At 43.8% G+C, this 20714-nt stretch overlaps 1 protein-coding gene across 13 annotated transcripts in view; it reads right to left on the bottom strand.

Annotated features, from left to right (window-relative positions):
* Positions 1–19764, bottom strand: part of rbm25b (RNA binding motif protein 25b) — a 65191-nt gene extending 45427 nt beyond the window's left edge. For 2 of the 13 annotated variants that reach the window (XM_055641037.1, XM_055641051.1), the window contains exons 1-6: positions 19598–19764; positions 8157–8204; positions 4151–4395; positions 3840–3957; positions 3019–3081; positions 1515–1564 (exon numbers count right to left, since the gene is read on the bottom strand). In XM_055641037.1, the coding sequence (XP_055497012.1) occupies positions 1515–1564; positions 3019–3081; positions 3840–3957; positions 4151–4195 (276 nt within the window). In that variant the 5' untranslated portion in view covers positions 4196–4395; positions 8157–8204; positions 19598–19764. Of the gene's footprint in view, positions 1–1514; positions 1565–3018; positions 3082–3839; positions 3958–4150; positions 4396–8156; positions 8302–17235; positions 17431–19597 lie in introns of all 13 variants that reach the window. The other 11 variants (XM_055641045.1, XM_055641044.1, XM_055641041.1 and 8 more) reach the window with 10 other exon arrangements.
* Positions 19765–20714: the final 950 nt, after the last annotated feature.

The raw sequence follows: 20714 nt of genomic DNA, 5'->3' as shown, positions 1-20714 counted from the left end.
TTGCTCAAAATGAATGAGCAGCACTGAAACCTCTTGCCCTATCTGTGCTACTACAGACTGTAGTTCCCATAATGGCCTCTTCAGCCACCTCAGAACCTACAAAAATACTGCTTTCGACTGACATCTATTACAAACCCACTGGACCCCACAACTATCTCGACTACAGTTCTTCCCACCCTGCTTCCTGCAAAGACTCTATCCCCTACTCCCAATTCCTCCGTCTACGCCGCATCTGTGCCCAAGATGAGGTGTTCCATATCAGGACATCCGGGGAGTCCTCATTCTTTAGGGAACGGGGGTTCCCCTCTCCCATCATAGACGAGGACCTCACTTGTGTCTCCTCGGTGCCCCGCAGCTCCGCCCTTGCTTCCCCTCGTCACAACAGACAGTTCCCTAATCCTTACCTTTCACCCCACCAGCCATCGCATACAACACATAATCCTTTGAAAAACATTTGTCACCTCTAATGGAATCCCAACACAGGTTACATCATCCCATCTCCACCCCTTTCCACCATCCATTTTGTTGCATTTCGTTGTCTCTGTACTGTACACTGACAATGACAATTAAAATTGAATCTGAATCTGAATCTGAATCCGCAGAGACCGTTCCCTCCGCGCATCCGTGGTTACCTCATCCCTTCCTGCCCAAACCACCCCCCTCCCCACATACCTTCCCCTGCAAACACAGAAGATGCAACACCTGTCCCTAAACCTTCCCCCTCGACTCTGTCCAGGGGCCCTGACAGACATTTCAGGTTAGGCAGAGGTTCACTTGCACATCCTCCAACCTCATCTACTGTATCCGTTGTTTAAGATGTGGATTCTTAACCATCGGTGAGACCAAGCGTAGACTGGGCGATCATTTAGCTGAAACCTTCACTCAGTCTGCCTGAACCTACCCGGTTGCTAAACACTTTAATCCTCCTTCCTATTCCCACACAGACCTTTTTGTCCTCCATTGTCAGAGTGAGGCTAAACACAAATTGGAGGAACAGCATCTCATATTTCGCTTGGGCAGCTTACAGCCCAGTGGTATGAATTTTGATTTCTCTAACTTCAGGTAGCCCCGGCATTCCCTCTCTCTCTATCCCTCTCCCACCCAACTCGCACTAGCATCTCGTTTTCACCCAACAAACAGCTGACAATGGTCTGTTTCCTTCATCGTCTTTACGTTTTTGCATATCTTTCATTCATTGTTCTTTATCTCTCCACATCATCGTCTATATCTCTCGTTTCCCTTATGCCTAACCAGTCTGAAGAAGGGTCTTGACCCGAAACATCGCCCATTCCTTTTCTCCAGAGATGCTGCCTGTCCCACTGAGTTACTCCAGCTTTTTTGTCTATCTTCGGTTTTAACCAGCATCTGCAGTTCGTGCCTACAAACGAGAGTGCAAGTCATCCTTGACCCAGAGGGACTGCCCAGGAATATGGCGGTTCTGGTAGTGGCTTCTACAAACATGCATTGAACCATTAAAATATAATTGTATTATATTAAATATCGGCCATACTTACAGTTGTGGCAGGAGTCATTAGTCCCATAGGAACAGGAATCATTGGTGCCCCTAGAAATAAACAATTTAAAACATGTTAAGTAGACTACTGCTCTAAATTCCAGACTCAATACAGCCACTCGTGTATACTGGTACTAGGCAAACGAGTGGGGATAATGTTTGGTATGATGCCAGGATCTGTATCCTGGTGCCTTTAATGAAGTGGCTGCAGAAATAGTGATTCCCCCCCCAAAATGCCATAGAGTCTCAAAAGCTCCCAATAAATTGGAAAACTGAAAATGTAATATTCCCATTCAGGAACAGGGAGACAGAAAGCAGGAAATTATAAACTAGTTACCCACTTTGTCATTGGGGAAATGGTGGAATCCATTAAGTAGCATAACATTAAAAAAACCATAACACTATAAAGCAGAGCAAATAGTCCTAAATATGAAACTCTGTGTGATCAGGGTGGACAAAGGCGAACTAGTAATTTGCATTTTCAAAAAGCATTCAATATGCCACATAAAAGGTCACCTCACAAGACGAGAGCTCACGACATTCATGGTAATATGTCAGTCCCAGACAATATTCAGGTTCGTAGGCTGCACAGGGCCTCAACAATTTACAACCTGTGCTATTAGCTCAGATGAGTGGACTGAGTGCACTGCAGCCAAACCTGCTGATGACATAGACAGGTCGGAAGCAAGTTGAGACGATGCAAACAGCGACTAAGTTAGTGTGGAAAGGTGGAATATAAAGTGGGGAAATGCAAGGTTATCCACTTTGGTGGAAAGAACAGAAAAGCAAAGTGCTATTTTTCTGGGGACTACAAAATGTAGGATGTTCTTGTGCATGCAACAAAGAATCAGGCTCAGCAAATGGAATAAACTGCACCTGCTGAGTTTCTCCAGCAATTTGGTGTACCTTCAGCAAATGGAATGTTGGTCTTTAATGCAAAGGGGTGGAGTGGAAAAACAGGTCAAGTCCTGCTGCAACTGCACAGTGTGTTGTTGAGACCACCCCCTGGATTCCTGCACAGCATTGGTCTGCTTATTTAAGGAACAGAAGCGGGGGCAGTTCGGAGATTCCCGAAGTAGGTTCAAAGGAGGAAAGGATGCATTATGAAGAAAGGCTGAAGGCTTTTCTTTAAAATGTTTTAATTCATGGAACTGCCAGAATGTATTGCCCATTTCCAATTGCTGCTCAGCTGAGAAACAATCAAGTCAAGCACATTGGTGGGTGTAGAATTGCATTTAGGCCAGATTAGATAAAATTGTCAGATTTTGTTCCCTGGTGGAGATTTCTAATGGCAATCTGGTAATTTAAATCAATTTGTTTTGTTTTGTTTTCAAATTTCAAATCTATATAATTACACAAATGTAACTCCTGTGCACTATGGTGAGATTCTAATTTATCTCAGGATGAATGGTTCAGAATCATGACTGTTTGCCCAGCAACTTAACAAATACACCGCTGTAGCTCCTACGCTTAAAGTTTAGAAGAATGAGGTATGAGAAACTTACGATTCTGAAGGGGTTTGACACAGTAGATGTTGAGTGGATGTTTCTCATGTGGGAAACGCGAACCTGGGGGGCATAGTTTCAGAATAAAAGGTCACTCATTTCAGATCAATATCAGGAGAAATTTCTCTCAGGGAATCTATAATCTCAGGAGGCTGGCTCAATGAATTTATTCAAGAACAAGATAGATAGATCTTTCAAACTATATGTGTCCAGGGATTACACAAAAAAGAGATACCAATCCAAAATCTGATCTGCCACAATCTTACTGTCTGACAGAGCAGGTTTAAGGAACCGCAAAGCATACTCTGGCCCCTTTAAGTTCTTATTATATTCACGACCAGCACTCCAGGATGTAACGAATGTGGACAAATACCCAATTAACCAACAGTATTATGCCCCAATGCCATATTGCTTATTTAGTGGTAAAGAGCACTAAAATGTTATTGGGAGTAGCAATTCACAGCTACTTCCCTCTGAAAACTAAAATTCTGTATTATTTCATAGAATACCCTTCTATCTTGGATGTTTAACTACCCTACATTCGATGTTATTTTCCTTAAATATTTCATGCAGTATCAATTCAAGCCACCTCCCAATTTTGGCCCCTCCAATACAAAATCAATGCAGAAATTTGTTCAGACCGTAAGGTCTGAATGACAAATAAAGGATCTAATTCTAATTCTAAAAAAAATCCCTTGCTCTTCCTTCTCTATCCAATCCTTTCACAATATTAATAACATATTGGAAGTAACCAATTTATGGTGTTAAACTTACACTAATAAGCTTCCTATACAGCTTACATAACGATCAAATATACATACCGGGTGGCACGGAAGGTGGAAAGCTTGCAAACTGTGGCGGGGGGATACCCGGTGGCAAGGGAGGTATCCCCAAAGGAGGACGATTCATATGCGGTGGAAATGACATGTTTTCAGCAACCTGCAAGAGACGGCGCTGATTCAAGTCAAAACTTTCAAACTTTGATATAATGTTATGAGAACAGTGTACATTTTTTTTTAATCAATTATGAAACAATTCATTTAAAAAAATTAATGATATTCAATTGCCTAGGAACTAGCTTAAGCATATTATGCTTGAGTGTTGGGCACTGACGAGTTGTTAACATTTTCACCTTGAGTCTGAAGAACGGTCCTGACCCCAGATGGCGTCTGTCCATTTCCGTCCACGGACGCAGCCTGACCCGCTGAGTTCCTCCAGCAGTTTGTTTTTTTTACTCAAGATTCCAGCATCTGCAGTCTCTTGTGCTTCCAGGTTATAGAAAGTCCTCGTCTTTACACATTAACACAAAAATCTATACTGCTCCTACAGCTCCTCGGTGCCAAATTTTGTTTTTCACTTCTGTGATGTATCTTGGAACTTCATACCACGATAAAATAAAGGTGTTAATGTTAAACCACACATTCTCTTCACAGATCTGGTCTTCATATCACAAGGTGGGTATGAAAGATCTGGACAAACACTTAATGAATCAGAGAGGTTAGTATCATTAGGAAAGACTGAATAAGCTGGGATCTGGATAAGGACGAGGCAATGACCTGGTGCACTATGAAGATGTAATAACTCACTAACAAATTCAGGCAATCTCCTAAGAACAAATTCCAAATTCTATTGAATTTAGGAGACACTTACAACTAGAACTGCAGGCATACAGAACAGTCAAGTCAACAAATACAGTTGCAATTGAGGGGAAGCTAGGAATAGGGGGAATACAACAAAAGATCCTGCAGTTCTGGTTTCAGCGTATCCTAAATCCAATGGTACTTAATTGTCACATGTACCCAGGTAGAGTGAAATTTATTTTTTGCATACAGTTCAGTAAAAAAATCTTACTAAGAATCGTCACAAGCATTCTTAAGTACAAGTCTGCAAGAATAGTACATAACACTGGGACAGTACACAGGAGTTGCCACGGTTCTGGCGTCGTTGTGTGTGATTCAAGTCCAGCGTTATTAAGAATACAGGGTACTAACTTTGCCATAAATGCCCTGGCTGTGGGTCAGAGTTCTCCCCATAACCTTCAATCCAGGCAACACCCTGGTGAATCTCCTCTGCACTCTCTCCAGTAGCCCAGTCGGATCCTGCTTATCATGTGGTGACTAGAACTGTACACAATACTCCAGCTGCAGTCTATCCAGTGTTTTGCAAAGTTGCAACATGAAGTCCTGACTCTGATATTCCGCACACAAAAAAAAGACCTTGGGGTGGGGATTGTAGTGTGTAGATAAGCCAGTGGATAAGATTGGGAAGTGAAACAGTTACACCAGAGCCACCCCGATACTCCTGGACTTGATCATAAATGTTATGTAATTCCTCATGAAGTGAATTTAGCTTATCCAGAAAACAAGCCCAAGAACAACAGTCAAACAATCTCTTATAAAATTGGAGGGCATTATAACACACATTTCTCAGCAAGCTATAGGATCAATACAGCAACATAACAAATTATTAATAAAAGATATATTCAATATCATTGATTTAATTCACATTCCTTATTTCTACATAACATACAACTTAGAATTTTCTATTAACCCTTTAAAGGACTTACATTTATAAACTAGCTTCGATGTACAAAGATAGCAATGATGAATCAGACTAAAAACCAACACCAAGATCATGTTAGGACAGCTCATGAAAATCGGAGACAGGCATTAAGAATTATTCTTTAAAAAAAGTACATGTTAAGAAAGTCTGGGTTTTCTTTCACACAAGTCAAAGTTAACATGCGGGTTCAGCAAGCAATTAGAGAGGCAAGGGCGTGTTGTTTTTTATTGCAAAAGCATTGGAGTACAAGAGTAAAGCATCTTGTTTCAGTTATAGAGCCCTGTTGTGATCACACTTGCTCCCACCACCAGCTCAAGGCAGCAGTGAGACCAGCAGCACCGCAGAACTGTCAAGAGCAGTTCAGAATGTATTCTTTGGAGCTTGCCTGAATTTATTAGCGAGTTAATATTTTTTCATAGTGCATCAGATCACCCCCTCATCTTCATCCAGAGACCTGCCTGTTCAGTATTTCCCAGTGATCCTAACTTCTCTGATTCATCAGTCTCTGAACTGTATCACTCTGAGAACAAAGTGGGGGCTTTGGTGCCTGTCAGGCTTCCACGAGTAATGAGCGGGTAAGACTTTGTTTAGGAAGGAACTGCAGATGCTGGTTTAAACCGAAGATAAGTATAAAATGCTAGAGTAACTCAGCAGGACAGGCAGCATCTCTGGAAAGAAGGAATGGGTGACATTTCGGGTCGAGACCCTTCTTCAGACAGAAATGTCACCCATAGAATGTTGCCTGTCCCGCTGAGTTACTCCAGCGTTTTGCCTCTCTCTTCGGGGTAAGGCTTTGTTGTTTGTTTCTCTCTTAGAAGGGACTGGTGAAAACAGATATGGTTGTGGTGTGGTCCTCGCGCTAGATATGGGACAATTGGGAAATTTTCAGTGTCCTTCATGACTATGTCTGCGGGAAATGCGCGCAGCTCCTGTCAAACTGGAGAACATCTCAGTCGTAAGCAGAGAATACATCCTAGAGGGATCACCGACAGGCATTTGGGGTAGAATTTAGGAATACGAGAGGGTTATCTCTTTGCTGGGATTGCACTACAGGCATCCCAATCACCAGCATCACTTAGAGGAACAAATATGTAAGCAAATTGAGGGAGGAAATTGGAAGAGGAGGGAAGGACAATGTGTGGCAGGTAATAGATGAACAGAGGCGAGGGGGGTTTTGATAGCAAGATAAATGGGCAAAGTTACCTAAAATTGGAGAATTTATTGCTCATACTGTTGTATGTAAGCTACCCAAGTGGAATAGGTGGTGTTATTCCTCCAGTTTGCGTGTGGCCTCACTCTGGCAATGGAAGCAGCCCAGGACAAAAACGTCAGTATGGAAATGGGTAGGGGCATTAAAATTGTTAACAACCGGGAGATCCAGCAGGCCTTGGTGGACTGGGCATAAATGTTCAGCAAAACGTCCACTTATATCCGTTCTTAGAGTGATACATTGTGGAAACAGGCCCTTCGGACCAGCTTGCATACACCAGCCAACATGTCCCAGCTACACTAGTCCCACCTGCCCAAGTTTAGCCCATATCCCTCCAAACCAGTCCTATCCATGTACCATCCATGTATATGCCCACTTGACTGATCATAGGTCAGGGTAACCCACTTTCCAATTTTCAGTCCATTGCCCTGCAGGCAATGGTTCATCTGGACAACTTTCTAGGTTTCTGCTTTACCACCCTTGCCAGCAGCGAGTTCCAGACTCCCACCAAAGGAACATCTGTAAAACTGAGCTCAACAGAATTAAGCCAGGCAAAAAATAATTGCCACGGTTATCTTCTGTTTGCATTCAAAAGTCTAAGTGAGCTTCTGATATAATAAAAGGAGGAATTCTCTCCTCAGAGTAAAGAGAAAATAGCTTTTAACATCACTTTGCATAATGAACAGAGGATTGTGAATTGCTGCTGCAGATGCCATTCAAGAATGCCAATCAAAGGTAATGACAGCAGAAAAATGCAAGGAAGCCATTGAAGCCTTTAAACCATGTCTGGTTGCATGACTTGCAAGCAAGATTTTCATTGTACCTATACCTCACTGAACTTGTTCATATGAAAATAACGACTTGATTTATAATACTACATACACCTATTTTAAGTCGTATTTGAATGTGCGATTGTTCCAATAAATGGGCATTAACCTAAAACATTGACTCTAATTTTCTCTCTCCCCAGCTTCTGCCCTTTTGACTATTTGCAGTATATTATCTTTACAATGATTCGTCAGTATTAGTTACATTAATAGCTTTGCCAAACAAAATTCTGCATTCGATTCAGTTTCGAAAGTATCGATTGTCTTGTAATTTTTTTGCAGATCAATCAGCTTGGCTACTCACTTCCCAATGAAAGATTCTACTCGTTTTGCCCAAATTGACAAGTGTATGACTATTCTAGACAAGTAATTTACATCTATTATGGTAATAGCAATTGACAGATACAATTATGAACTGTGAAAGACTAATTAAGGGTAAGCAGCCAACGCTATATGAATCCAGAAAGCTCCCTGGTTTGTTTTTAACTTCCATTGCCATTAAGAGTTTTTCTGCATCATAAATATTAAATATTACTCACCCGCTAAATTACCTTAAATGGAAATCAAAGCCTTCAGGTGCTGGCAATCTGAAACAAAAATAGAAAATTCTGGAAACACTTGAAGTGTGCACGTGTGGAAAGAGAAACAGATTGAATGGTTCAGGTCAAAGACCCTTCATAAGATCTGGAAAAGAGAAAAACAAGGTAAGGCTGGAGCATACGGGGACAGTAGCATGGTGATTACATCTCTTTGCTTGTACTTTTTGCTGCTCATAGTAGGCTGTGCTACTGCTGAACATGCCAGGAGGAAATAGGAGAGAAGAAGTTAAAATTACATTCATGACTTAAAACAAAAATGCCAATACCAATGCAAAGGAAGCAAGTTACCTGCAGCTGGACAATCAATATTGTGTCCAGAATGCTACAAGAGAGGCCGGCAGCAGATGACGTTTGCATTGGGCATTGTAACATGAAGGTGCCAAAATACGGTTCAGTCCGAATAGGAAGAGAACGGAAATTTAACTCAGCAGCTCACAGGTCAGCCCCTGCCCCCCTCTGCAAGCTGCATACAGGAAATCACTTGTGAACAACAAATATAATACACTAGATTGGAAGAGATGTAAATGATTTGCTACTTCAATAGACAATAGGTGCAGGAGTAAGCCATTCGGCCCTTCGAGCCAGCACCACCATTCAATGTGCCCCATATCCCTTGACTCCGCTATCTTTAAGAGCTCTGTTGAGCTCTCTCCTGAAAACATCAAGAGAACCAGCCTCCACCGCAGTGAAAAAGTTTTTCCTCATCTCTGTTCTAAATGGCTTACATTTATTCTTAAACTGTGGCCCCTGGTTCTGAACTCCCCAACATCGGGAACATGTTTCCTGCCTCTATTGTGTCCAAACCCATAATAATCTTATATGTTTCAATAAGATTCACTCTCATCCTTTTAAATTCCAGAGTATACAAGCCCAGCCGCTCCATTCTGGCAACATATGATAAGGCTCCTTTTGTCCCTGGATGGTGAAAAGGGAAAATGTAAAAGGACAGATGCTGCATGGGAAAGTACCAAAAGATGGTGGGAGATTAATAGAGACTGAGGAAAGGACCAGAGTGTCGTAAAGGATACAGCTCCTGCAAATTATGGAACGGGAAAGGAAAGATGCTTCTGGTGCCGAAATCTTGCTGGAGCTGATGAAAATTGGGACGCATGGCACATTAAATGTATAAGCTGATATAGTAGAAGGGAAGGACTAGGGAAACTTTATCTTTGCTGTCGAGATGGAGGTGAGAGCAGAAGTGCAAGAATATCTTGAGATGTGGTCAATAGCTCCATCCACTAAATAAGAGAGAAACCACTTCAGAAGATCTAGACTGACCTGAGGTAAAAAGGCGTCTGAAGAAGGGTCTCAACCCGAAACGTCACCCATTCCTTCTCTCCAGAGATGCCGCCTGCCCCGCTGAGTTACTCCAACTTTTTGTGTCTATCTTGGGAGAGCGGAATGTCCACTAAAGGTGACAGAGCTGGAGAAAGCAAATATACCTATGGGAATCTGTAGTCTGGGAATAGATAGATGTTTATGAAAGTATTTCTTCTACACTTCACATCAGGATGGTCCTTCTGCATCTTCTAATCCACCAACATACATTTGCTCGGCTGAACTAATTCTCACATTGAACAACCTCTCGTTCAACACTAATTTTCTCCAGCTCCAAAGGTAAATCTAAGGGAAATTGTGCGGGATATGTGGTACATTCGTTGTTTCAGTCCTACTTCACCCCCTCAACTTTTTTCCCAGTACTGACAAATGCCTTGGTGTTTAGCTTCCTGCACACAAGAACTTGAACATGTCACTACTTTCACGACCAATATCCACACTAATCTTACTTTAACATGGTGCCATCTTTTATGCTCTCCTATCTTCTGGAAATTATTTTTATTCTGTCTGAAGTTTTTCTGTCTACGCTGCACCGGCTACAAGGGTATGTTTTGCACAGGTGTATCTAAAATATCTTTGTGTAGGAAGGTACTGCAGATGCTGGTTTACACCAAAGATAGACACAAAATGCTGGAGTAACTCAGCAGAACAGGCAGCATCTCCGGAGAGAAGGAATGGGCACGTTTAGGGTCGAGATTGCGGTCTGAGGAAGCGCCTCGACCTGAAAGGTTACCCATTCCTTCTCTCCAAAGACGTGGTCTGTCCCACTGAGTTACTCCAGCATTTTGTATCTAAAATATCTTTGTTCATCCTAAAATATTTTGAGCCCCTGACCCCATCCCATCTTTTTCCATACCTGCTCTTCCTGAACAAGAACAAGAGTTCAATCATCACCTTTTACCTGCCAGTCATCACAGGGTGAAGGGTCTCGACCCGAAACGTCACCCAATCCTTCTCTCCAGAGATGCTGCCAGTCCCGCCAAGTTACTCCTACATTGTGTCTACCTTTGGTTTAAACCAGCATCTGCAGTTCCTTCCTCTACAGCCTTCACATTCAACTGATTGTCCTCTGTAATTTACAACAGCTTCCAGCATACACCAACCATTCCCAGTGTTATAACATTTCCTCATGTAGAGACATCTCCTGCCTTTCCCACTATCCAAGGACCCAGTCTTTCCAGGTGAAGCAGCAAATCACTTGCAATCCTTCCAATTTAGTGTACTGCATTTAGTATTCGCATTATAGTCGATATATGGATATATGGAGAAGCACGTTGACCATCATTAATCAGAATATTGAGTACAGAAGTAGGGAGGTCATGTTACAATTATACAAGACATTGGTGTGGCGACATTTGTGTTTTGTGTTTAGTTTTCGTCACCCTGTTACAAGAAAGATGTTGACAAGCTGGATATGGACAAGCAGAGACGATTTCTGACGATGTTGCCAGGACTTCAGGCCTGGGTTTTAGGGAGAGGTTGAGCAGGCTAGGACTTTCTGAAAGTCTGAAGAAGCGTCTTGACCCGAAACGTCACCCATTTCTTCTCTCCAGAGATGCTGCCTGTCCTGCTGAGTTACTCCAGGCTCGGACTTTGTTCCTTGGAGTGCAGGGGGACGCGGGGTAATCTTATAGAGGTTTATAAGATCATGATAGGAATAGATAGGCTAAATGCAGTCTTCTACCCAGAGTAGGAGAATCAAGAACCAGAGTTCAGGTTGAAGGTGAGGGGGGAAAGATTTAATAGGAATCTGAGGGGAACATTTTATTTTTACACATAGGGCGGTAGGTATATGGAACAAGCTGCCGGAGAAGATAGTTGAGGCAGATACCATCACAATGTTTGAGAAACATTTAGACAGGTACATGGATAGGATAGATTTAGAGGGATATTTGTCAAATGCAGGCAAGTAGGACTAGTGTGGACGGGGCATGTTGGTTGGCGTAAGCAAGTTGAGTCAAAGGGTCTGTTTCCACATTGTATGTCTCTATGACTAAGCCGTAGATAGATTGAGTGATTGCTTTGTGGAGGCACCTATGTTCTGTCCATAGGGGCTACCCTGAGCTTGCTGCTAATTGCCATTTTAATTCTCCCTCCTACTATGATCTGCCTGTGGCCTCTTGCACTCTTATGACAAGACTCACATGGTCATGAAGACTACCACCATCATTCTCAGGAACGTTGTATAAACCCCATATGAATAAATTCCCCAACTTCAGGTAACTTTCCTCTGTGTCAGATTTAGCCATCGTTATGCCAGTTATCTATCTGTGACACGAGGCTCTTCCCACAGCCCTGTTATTAGCAAATATATAATACAGGCAACGGGAGCATCATCATCCTACTGCCCCTACTGATACATTAACTCGGATTTATGTCGGAAAGGTCTTGACCCAAAACATCACCCATCCCTTCTCTCCAGAGATGCTGCCGCTGAGTTACTCCAGCATTTTGTGTCTACCTTCAATTTACACCAGCATCAGCAGTTCTTTCCTACACTCACAGATATTCCCTTTGCCTTATCCATTCTGCCTCCCACCAAGCTAAGAGTAACTTTGTTTTACTCCTTCCGGGTTATGATATTGGAAGGGGGATGATGCTCTTAGACCTGAAAATGCAACTTTGCTTTCGACAAGTTGGACACATCTGAGAACTTTTCCAGCATTTTCTATTTTTGAATGAAATTTACCGTCAGTTATCGGCACGATTTCATTTCCTTTCATCTAGATTTTTTATTCCAAACCTCATTTGCTTCTCAGTTTGAAGTTTGCGACAAACCAATTCACATTTTCCCTAACTATCAGTCCTTTCATTCGCACTTTTCAGGAATATATTTGTTATTTCTTTCAGCACCTTTGGTTGAAAGCAGAAGTGATTTTTAGTACTCGTTTAATACATGCTGAAATTGTACAAAATACTAGTTTGCCACTTCCAAACAACAAGCCTAGCTCTCAATATCTGAGCCCAAGTTGAGACGCAAGCAATTGTGTAACGTGTAAATATTTATCTATACTCAAATTTAAAGTCGAAAAAACATATTAGTTTTCCTTTCAATCCGCAATCTGTATAAATGTCAAGAGAGGACACGAGTGAGATTTGCTTTGGATGCCGAACATACTTCAAGCAAGAAATGAACAGCTTTCTTTGTGCATCCGCTGAGGCCTTCAACATAGATTTCAACTGCACAAGCATTCCAATTTAAGCACTGACAATTGGAGTCAAGACCAGAAATGGTAGTGGTCAGTCCACTGGTTAGTTAATAAATATCAGAATGAGCGATGCAGACACCCTTAGTCTGTCACACCAAAAATATAAACTAAGAGATACCAGTGCCTCAGTCAGGAATATTGACACAAAGTCTTATGCTAACCTGACTGTACTTCAAAGCTGTATTTCAAGTATTTGGCTTTCTCTTCTATTTTCTTGTCAAGTATGTCTTTCCAGAGGATTATGTTCTTTCCAACTCTGGCATTGAAGTCAGAGGATTAGTTCCTTGCCCTCTGGGACACGGGCCAGGGTTTCTCTCAAGGTCAGAGCCAAGCTCTTCCTTGGTCTCATCTGTTGCTGCAAGAGTGGAACCTGCATTGACAATGGTGCTGTGCTAAGTGCATATTCGTGAGAGATATTGACATATTGCAGGAGTTGCTGAGGCACCAGACAAATTCATTACTGCTGGCGAAGCCCACCCTCTGGGGATGACATCTCTCTTTATGCTTGCTCTTCTGGACAGTGGGACACCACTGCCTTGTGTCGAGTTAGCCAACTCCTGTCCATCAGATCCCACTCAGGACAGCAGTAAGTGAAAGTGTCTTGAGCACCCAGGCAATGATTGTAGAACACAGTACAGCACAGCACAGGAACAGGCTCTTCCAGCCACAATGTCTGCACAGATCAATGTCAAATTAAACAAATCGCACCTGCCTGCTTTTTCTGCAGTTCCTTGTTTCTACCACGTGTCTATTTAACCACGTTATCTATCTGTGTTGACACTGAGAGATATAGACTTGCACCCCTAGATCTCTTTATACAATAAACACTCATTATAACGTAACATAGAGGGGGGAATGGTGTCCGTTATCGCCGATTATCCAATATAACCGAGTATGGTATTATCATTGTATGAAGATGAAACAAAGAACTGCCGATGATGGTTAATACACAAAATGATACAAAGTGCTGCTGTAATTCAGCGGGTCAGGCAGCATCGCTGGAGAACATGGATAGATGATATCGGGACCCTTCTTCAGACTGATTCAGTCTGCTGAGTTACTCCAGCACTTTATGTCGATTCAACTTAAAACTAAGCGCCAATATCACAGGTGTGCGCCAGCGAGCCCTTCTTTACTGGTTCACGCAGCTGTTATTGTGGCTCATGTTGTAGCCCCTTGGGACAGCTCATTCTTCAGGCCACAACCCACAGTAAGATGAGTTTCCAACTCGTCTCACCTGTTGATGTTTCCAAGGTTGAGTATGCCAGCGTCTCCAGCGGCGGAGTAGGCGGCGGCAGTGGGGGGGGGGGGAAGAAAGAGAGAGAAAAGAGGCTGAGTGGGCAAAACTACCACCACAGCGAAATGCACCAGATGAGGAGAGGGCGGTGGTCGTTGGTGGGATCCAAAAAGAAAGCACTGCGCCCACCACAACGTGAGCTGCAAGCAGCAGCAGCGGCGGAGATCGGACCGAGGCACCTGACTCGGCCCTGAGGGTGTGGCAGAGCGCACCCGCGGAGTTTTGAAACCGTCGCCTCGGCGCAGAGGGGCACCCGAAGATTTTGCCTTCCAACTCACTGTGGTGGATGTTAAAGCACTGCGACTGCAGGGGCCATTTTGTTCAGACGTGAGCAATGCAAAACTAATCTAATCTAAAGTGTCACTGGACTGTGTGGCAGGTGAAAATGGCTCACTGGTGCACCTTGCAAGTCAAGGATAGCGTCCGAAGCCGGGGCAAGAGAGACGGCATGAGGCAGGGAGGCATCTGCAAGTCCATCGACTATATCCAAAAAGCTGGAGTAACTCAGCGGAACAGGCAGCATCTCTGCTTCAGACTTCTGAAGGGTCTCGGCCCTAAACATCACCCATTCCTTCTCTCCAGAGATGCTGCTTGTTCTGCTGAGTTACTCCAGCTTTTTGTGTCTATCATCAGTTTAAACCAGCATCAGCAGTTCCTTCTTACACATGCTTTATAAAAGGGCCTGTTAGATTTTGGGTTAACTGTCATCAGTGCTGCTATCGATTCAGTTATTTATTGTACACATGATATCCTTGGGTTACAAATGTCCTGACTGATGAAAATCCAGCTCGATACAAACTCCTAATTATTGTATATATTTTCCAAGCTAGTAATATATTTCAAGACATTTATTAATGACTGGGTAGAGTAGATATTACATTAATTTAACTCTAAGTAGTGTTAGGGTGGTTACTCAAAGAAATAAAATTGTAGGAAGTTCAAATGTACCACAAAATTTCAGGCACCATTTGTTCCAAAGCCATGCCGGATTATCCATTTTTCGGCACCAACAGTGGTCACGTAATTATAGCTCAATACACCTCTGACCCACTAGTTATACCCCTCCCCTAGCTGTGAAACTTAAATAAAACAAATACAAATACTGTACAGTGTAACAAATGCAACTTAAATTTACAATGAAACTGGCAGCCCCAATGAAATACCCTCCGATGTCCTGAGTTGGATCGGCGGGCGACACCAGGCTGAGGTGCTGCTTTCCCTTAATGACTACCGGGCCAACCCGAGATTTGCATTTCTCGTCTGGAGTTGGAGGAGTAGGCAGGATGCCTGGAGATTTCAGGTAACACTCTTTCCAGAATCTCTTAAAGCGTTGGCGGAGTGTGTAGGGGCCGGGGAATCTGCGATAGGGCAGGTGCTGCTCGAGCATTTCCTGGACCGGGGATTTTTTAATGTGGCACTGATGGTGCTGAAAGAAGCCAGTACGGAGGCCTGACCTGACCGGGGAAAATGCCAAATTGGCGGCGGTCGGCAGGCTCACACCCCTCAGAGAGCAGGAACACGTCCAGGTCAAGATCAGGGGCCTCACCCGACCTAGGTCCTCACATTTTTTGAGGGACTTCTGAACACTCTTACCACCGAGTTGGCGGCGCTGTTGGCGATTTGCACCGCGTCCAGCTGCAGAAGTTCCGATGAGGTGGAGATCGTCCGCCTCACCAGAGGACCTCCAGAGGGGATTTCAAGTGTGCTCTCGTGATTTGCCTGCATTAAAGGAGGTGCTGGTTCATCAGTTGCAAGAAAATCGATGGTGCACCTGTCCATGTAGAGCGATACAAAATGGATAACTTTTCAATTCGGAGGTTTCTGACGAATGAAGAATTTAGCTTCTGCTCATTTCTCGGGGATAGAACCATTGCATTATCTGTGGACTACCTAGATTTCCCCTTTGCATTTGAACTCACAAATTGCAATGGTCCAGATTAAACTCCATCTGTCATCTCTCCGTCCAAGGAGGAACTTCACTACCACCTTCAAGTGCAACCAGAGATGGGCAATTAAATGTTAGCTCTGCCTGAAGCCCAGCTTACCTACAGATATAGCCAAGTCCACTAAGACATTCACCAACACATTTTCAATGCAATAAAAACTAATATTTAGACAACTAGCAACACCTTGCATTCGCCATTATCTCACCCAGATCAGATTTCCCATGCTGTCTCCACCTTGCCCTCTTTCCAATCTTTCGGCCGAGGTCTGCTCCAAAAAGGTATCGGTGAATCAAATCTCCCTTTTCATTTTCACCCTGCTGTCTTTGCCTTAACTCTCAAGGGATGGTAATTCTTGGAATGAGAGGGCTAAAAAAAGAAGCTAGGTCTAAATTCTCTGGATTAAGAGTGAGGGCAAATGTATTGAAGAAGCATGTTCAGAGGTTTCTTCTAGTGAGTCTTGAACAATGTGTCATTTAAAGCTGAAGTAAAAAGGAATTTATTTTAACAAGGGTGGTAAATGTTCTCACAGAGGGGAGATTACTGGGGTATTTCAAGAGGAAGTAGACAGTAGCTTTGAAAGATCATGGAAATGAGGGGCAAGAAACAGTCACCTGCTTGAACTCAGTATATCAGGCAGCACCTGTGGAGGGAAATATATAGTGGATGTTTCAAGTTAGGACAAAACCCAAACTGTCAACTGTCCACTATCCTCTGCAGATGCTACCTAACTTAGGGAATTTCATCCAATAGTTTGATTTATGGTCCAGCATCTGCAGTCTCGTGCCTCTAGGAAACACGGTTATGGGGAACTGGCACAGAAAAGATGAGGACTTGGGCAAATCAGCCACGCTCATATAGAACCTTTGGGGTAGACCCGAGGTTTTAAGTGACCTACTTCTGCTATTTCCTTCGGTTTGAATTTACTGCATGTATTTAATTACCTAACTGTCAGCCTGATATAGAGCTCTCCCTCTGAGATACAAGCACCATGAAGTCAAGTTTCATGCTTGAGATGTTAGTTCGAAGCGACCCATATGTTGGAGACCAAGTCGACTTCACCTCTCTTTTACCTTCAATGTTTTTTCAACCGAGCAATCATATCATCAATCAATCAACACATTTCTGAGCGCAGAGAACAAATTGTGTTCCCATCTCCCTCCAAAAAAAAATCTGCATTTGTCTTTGCATGTGTTTGTTTTGTAGCTTTCGCCATGTCTAGTTTCACGCACCTGGTAGGCAGTCCCAACATCCACAGGAGGAACACACATCATGCAAAGAACCCCGTGTAGGAAGGAACTGCAGATGCTGGTTGAAACCGAAGATAGACACAAAATGCTGGAGTAACTCAGCGGGACAGGCAGCATCTCTGGAGAGAAGGAATGGGTGGCGTTTCAGATCGAGACCCTTGGTTCAATCAAGAGGAACTGTAGAGAGAACGTCTCAAATTTGCTACTACAGGTATCAGAAATTCATTTACATCCCAGATCTGTTATATTATAACAGGTAAGCCGTGACTTTAATCAATGAATGTCAATACTGGCTGCTGGCAAGCATAGGTGTATAATCACTAAACAACAACATCATTTTTTCCTGTTCCGATACTGCATTTCATTGTTGCATTCCCAAATGCAGTGTAGCAATAGGTCAAATGGGAAACCAATCCGAACACCTCAACTTCAGATGTCAGGCCACTTTCACCTCGGCTAATAGACAGGCATTACTGTTCAGGGGCTGAACACCTATTCACCTCCAGGCAAGAGATTACCATGTGGACAAAGGAAATAATTCAAGAATATACTCAAAGCCACCTTGGAATAAATATATTTAATAAATATAATATCCCCATCTATGTGTATCCTTAACCAATGGAGTGTAAGAGTTCAGGAAGGCATTGACTGAGATTCTGATTCACAAGGTACCCACAGGTAAACAGTTGGAGACGAGGAGGATTTTATTTAGTCTTAGGGTGTTGAATCTCTGGAATTCATTGCCACAGAAGGCTGTGGAGTTCAAGTCAAGGATATTTTTAATGGCAGAGATAGAGTCTTGATTAGTACGGGTGTCAGGGGTTATGAAAAGGGAGGACAAAGGGGTTGAGGGGGAAAGATAGTTCAGCCATGATTGAATGGCGGAATAGACCTGATGGGCCAAATGGCCTAATTTTGCTCCTATCACTTATGAACATGAGCTCGCCATCCCATCCCACCTGCATCAGAGTTTACAATGGTCTATCACTCAACTCTAAACTGAGACCTGGAATGGAAGCATGTTATACTCGATCCCAAGGGATTGTCTCAGATGAATAGATGAAGATCAGTTTAATTTAATAGAACTCTATACTTGCCTACTTGTAATTAAAGTTGGCATCTTGAAAGCTGTCGTCCAATGCCATTTTTGAATGGAAGATTTTCTTTTTTTTGCATTTTCTTATTATTTTACAGCTCAAACTTTGGTCTTGCACAATTACAAAAGATGTTATAATCACATTACAATCTCATGTTACACTTCTGCTTCCAGGCTTTTCATAACAGAATAGTATATATAAATGTTCGTGTTTCCATGGAATTATCCAGAAAAATAACAGCGATTCAAACAGAGATTTCTGCTTATTCACACACACCAATAAATTGCCTCTCGCATTTCTGGATACACCATTGCCGAGTAAAGCTAACTTGTCATAACTGATCTAGTTTCTTGGTATATAAAATGAAACATCTCACATAGTAAAGCATATTACGTTGTGGTAAATGCGTTTCCAATTACTGTACATAAAGTTTTACAGTAATGTATCTTTTGTATGCTTGATACAATGTTTGATAAGTTGGGACTTGGTTCACAAATCACGCTTCACCACCTCACAAAGTCTTCTCCTATATATACTAAATAGGGTGGGGAAGTTTGGGGGTTGAATTGAGTGAGATCGCACCGTGACAGGGTCCAATTTGATTCAGTGATTCCAGAAAGACTGTGCCAGTTATATCAAAATGGCGAAATAGCTCAGCCCCAATGAGGAAAAAAAAAACTTTTCTATCCCCTGAAAGCTCAAGGACTAGAAATTCGAAATAGCTTCTCATTACAATTAAAAAAAATATATATATATATATATATATATATAATTTTTATGCAGATGCACTATTGAAAGAAAATGACCAGGTTTTGAGTAGCAGCAGCAGCAGCAGCAGCAGTGACGGCGTTTACGACAAGCGATGCGCCGTCTGCAAGAAGCCGCTTCCCCAAACAAACCGGGGGCAAAATCAACCAGACAACCACCCCGCCGCCATCAGGCCCGTCCCTCGCCCTCCGTGCCGGCTGCCGAAACGCAATGCCGGCCGGCGGATGGAGGGATGGGAGAGTGGGGACGGTGCCCTGAGGCCTAGTCCCCGCCACCCGCCCGCAGCAACAGCAGCAGCAGCAGCTCCTGCCCTGCGTGCTCCCTGGCGGCAGTGAGAGAGGCCCTTGGCCAGCCTGAGCCCGAGGCCGGGGCCGAAGCCGAGTATGGGCCCAAGCCTGGAGCCGAGGCCCCGGCCTGCACAACCCATCCTCGCACTCGCGGCTCCAACCCAGCGGCCGGCCTCCCGCCGCTAAACTCACCATGCGACCCGATGCGGCGACGGCGAAGGGGGTTTGAGGGGGAAAGAAGGTGTGAGCGATTCAGCAGCGCCACTCCCCGACCCTCGCACTGCCTCGCTCCCGGAACAACAGCGTCCGTCCCTCCGACCCAGCGTCTGTCCGTCCGCCAGCGCGCGCGCTCACGCACGCACACGTCACGTCACGCCGTCCGCACGCACGCACAGCCAAAAAGACCTTAGAGCAGCTCTAAGATCTTTGCGCGCACCCTTGCGTCACACCGCCAGCACGCGCACGCTGCTCCGCGTCACCCGGTCGGCAGCCGGCACGCGCACGCACTGCCGCCGCTACCCCTTGCGTCTCGCCGGCAAGCACGCGCGCGCTGCTCCGCGTCACCCCTTGTGTCTCGCCGCCAGCACGCGCACGCTGCTCCGCGTCACCCCGTCTCGCCAGCCAGCCCGCGCACGCTCCTCATCACCCACCACCGCTGCCTCCAGGCCGCGCGTGCACGAGCGCCCATTCCATTCCATTCCATTCCTCCTCATCCTCTCCATTGACATGCTAGTCCTGGCATCGCCTCTCGCACACGCACACGGTCGGGTTTGTTTCACGGCCAGTGCTATGTGTCCCCTGCACACAGCTTCCAATTTCCAGACGTTTGCTGCACTGTGACTGAGAGCATCCAAAACTTGGCACCCATTACCAACCAACCCAACCAGCCCACGCTGCACAACTCAAGAGAGAGGTCAAGAAAGAATATTTAATTGCCAGATGCACCAGGGCCGGGACAATGAAATTTCGACTTTCTGTTAATGTTTGAGATTTTAAAAATCAAGTCTGCAATTTATCCCATCAGATAAAGCACAAGAAGAAGTTTAATTTGACACCTAATTCACTTTCATATCTTCAGTATTAAAAAGGTTATGGCCATTTTCATACTCGGAAATTAGCATCATCGACTTCTCAAAAGCTGTGATCAAGGACAGTCAAAAGCCCATAACTTTCTTAAAAATTAAGAGAACTGAATGAAATTGTCAGTTATTATAGATTGAAGCATTCTGAAACAAATATGAAATAAATTTACTTGGATTACCTGAAATTAAAGCATATAATTAGTTAGTTACCTAATAGTAGCTAATTA

Source organism: Leucoraja erinacea, chromosome 9 (assembly GCF_028641065.1).
Source record: "Leucoraja erinacea ecotype New England chromosome 9, Leri_hhj_1, whole genome shotgun sequence".
NCBI lineage: Eukaryota > Metazoa > Chordata > Chondrichthyes > Rajiformes > Rajidae > Leucoraja > Leucoraja erinaceus.
Note: the sequence above shows the minus strand (reverse complement) of the source record. Positions and strands in the feature narration are given on the sequence as shown.